Below are 2,702 nucleotides of genomic sequence, written 5' to 3' on the forward strand. Positions count from 1 at the left end.
TTTAAAATAGTATTAACGAATTAACTGAGGTGAGTTTGTTTCAACTTAACAAGTATGTTAGAAAAAGAGACATATAATCTTAAGTCAAATTTTTTTTCTTAAAATAGATTTTTTTAACACTAATAATGTCATAATTTCTTAAAATAATCTTTTAACACTAATAATGTCATAACAAAAGTTTAATTATATAACGTAATTGCTAAAAATGACAAAAAAAAAAATTAAAATTTGTGAAGGTCTTAGGAGTAAATGATGAACAATAGTAACTCTCTATCTTCAATCCACAACATGAAGCAAAACATAAAACTACTTGGATCAATTTACAACTAAAGAAGATACCAAACCTTGGACCTCAAGTCCTTATAAAAACAAAGATACAATAGTAAAACATCAAATTAATATTCATCAAAAAAGCAAACATCAAACTAACTGAAACTATTTACAATCAAGAAAGATCTACATTCTCAGTTTCAAGTCTTTATGACGATAAATAATAAAAAAAAACAAAAAAAAAACTAGAATACAACATCAAATTAGGAAAATTGGTCTACAACTTAAAAAAAATCTCAAGTTAGAAAGGTACAATTTAGAAAGGTACACAATTCTCTATCTTAAATATTTATGAAAACTAAAAATCGGAAATAAAACATTAAAATGGATCGGATGGTCCACAACAGTCAACACACAAAACTAAAATCATATTCATAAAAATTAAAATAGATTTAAGGCAAATAATTATATTAAAGTTATATTTTTTTATTACAAAAATGACATAAAACAAATTCAATTTATAAAGAAAAAGATAATAAGTGACTAACATAACTCCTGTTTAAGGCCCCCATTTCGGCCCAGAACCTTTTCATCTACCTTCCTCCCCATCACCAGCCTCTTCCATCCTTAAATTATAACTAAACAGAATCCAAATTAAATTAATTTTTATTTTACTTCCATTGAAACTAAATCCGCTGCATAATATTGTTATTCTAATTTTGATATATAAAAAGAATATCTCAAAAACATAATTAAAAAAAATAAGAATGGTTAGTTTCACTTCACCATAGATTTGGCGTACACAACCACAATACTCACTCCAAAACCGAAACGGCGATAAGTCCGAAGCAGCTTTCACTTTTGGTTTGCTTTTCGAACAGAAAAATTGACAGAAAGTAACGAAAATTCGGAAGTGAATGATTCTCATTCTTCGGTCGCAAACAAGTAATAATAAAAAAAAAATAAAAAAAAATCTTCGCCTTTACAGTGAGAGAGAGCATCAACAACACCACCACCCACAACAACCGAAGAAAACAGAACCCAAAAAAAAAAAAAAAAAAAAAAAGGCTAAAACCAAAATTACAAAGCCTAACATTTTTCCTGTGCCTCATCTTTTTCGAAGAGCCTAATGTATATGTACAAAACAACAAAAGACCAGAGATCTGGCGAATTTGCTTCACTCCTCGGACGAGAAGCCAACAATCTCTGCAACATCACGCGCGTCGAGGCCGAGGCGGAGCGCGTGGAGCACGCGCTCGAAGACGAGGACGCAGCACGGTAGCCTCAGAACCCCTTTCTGCTCGTACCCATACTCCTGCGCGGACTCGTTCAGAAGCTTCACGAACACGGGGTGGTTGAGAAGCTCCGCGCACACCACGAACCGCTCCATCTCGTCGCCCACGTAGATCGGCACGTGCCCCTCCGGCACCACCGCGGCGGAGGAGGAGCGCCGGATCTTGGGGGCGCGGCGGCAGCGCTGCTGCTGCTGCTGCCGCCGCGAGTCGGAGCGGAGGAGCGCGTACTGCGCGGAGGAGTCGGCGACGCGGGAGAGGCGGCGGATCAAGTGCTTCATGGTGGTGGTGGTGGCTAGAGAGAGAAAATCAGAAAATAAAAATGGGGTTTTTTTTAGTTTTTGATTTTGTTTGTGTTGGTGTTGTTGTTGGGGGTGGGTGGGTGGGTGAGGAATGAGAGAAGAGTGTGAGAGAGGGTATATATATAGTTGCCTGGATGAGAGTGTAGAGGAACACAATGGAAAGGTGATGATGCGGGAAGACTGGGAGGTACAGGTAAGCGTACTTGGCAGGTACGAGGGGTGAGAGAGAGAGAGTGTGTGTGAGAGAGAGAAGGGAAAGTAAAATATAAAAAATAAAAAAATAAAAAAATTTAATTTATGTAAAGTGTGATTATTAAATGCTATCAATGAGGTGTGGTTGGATTTATAATTTATTTATTTATTTATTTATTTTATTTGTTTATTTATTATGGTGTCTGTGAATTTATTGTTTTGCTTGGTTTTTTTCTTTGGCTTTTTTTTGTGTGTGGGGCTTGTTTACCACGCGAGTGGGGCTGGAGCGTGCTCAACCCCACAAGGGCAATCGGTGTTCATCATTTGGATGTCTCTTTCAGTATTTAACTTTTACCAAGTTATATAATTTTTTACGTAATTAATTATTTTATTATAAATTATGATTGGTATAATTTTTAAATTAAATATTATAAAAATTAATAAATTTATTATTTATACTGAGTTATTATATAAAATTATATTATAATCACTATATATTTATATGATTTGGTTTATATTAAATACGCTTTGAATTATATTTGAGTAATATTTTAGTTTATGTAATAAATGTATATGGTTTTTATATATAATATATATTTATTATAGTATTTATATCTATTATAAAAAGAATATATGTTAGTAATCA

The 2,702-nt window shown here is 33.8% G+C and overlaps 1 protein-coding gene across 1 annotated transcript; it reads right to left on the reverse strand.

Moving 5' to 3' along the window:
- Positions 1-1,019: 1,019 nt before the first annotated feature.
- On the reverse strand, positions 1,020-2,117 carry LOC109818830 (auxin-responsive protein SAUR71). Its single transcript, XM_029268923.2, has one exon. The coding sequence runs from the start codon at positions 1,841-1,843 to the stop codon at positions 1,448-1,450; it is 396 nt and encodes a 131-aa protein (XP_029124756.2). The 5' UTR covers positions 1,844-2,117; the 3' UTR covers positions 1,020-1,447.
- Positions 2,118-2,702: the final 585 nt, after the last annotated feature.

Source organism: Cajanus cajan, chromosome 10, assembly GCF_000230855.2.
Source record: "Cajanus cajan strain Asha chromosome 10, NIPB_CcT2T_4, whole genome shotgun sequence".
Classification (NCBI taxonomy): domain Eukaryota; kingdom Viridiplantae; phylum Streptophyta; class Magnoliopsida; order Fabales; family Fabaceae; genus Cajanus; species Cajanus cajan.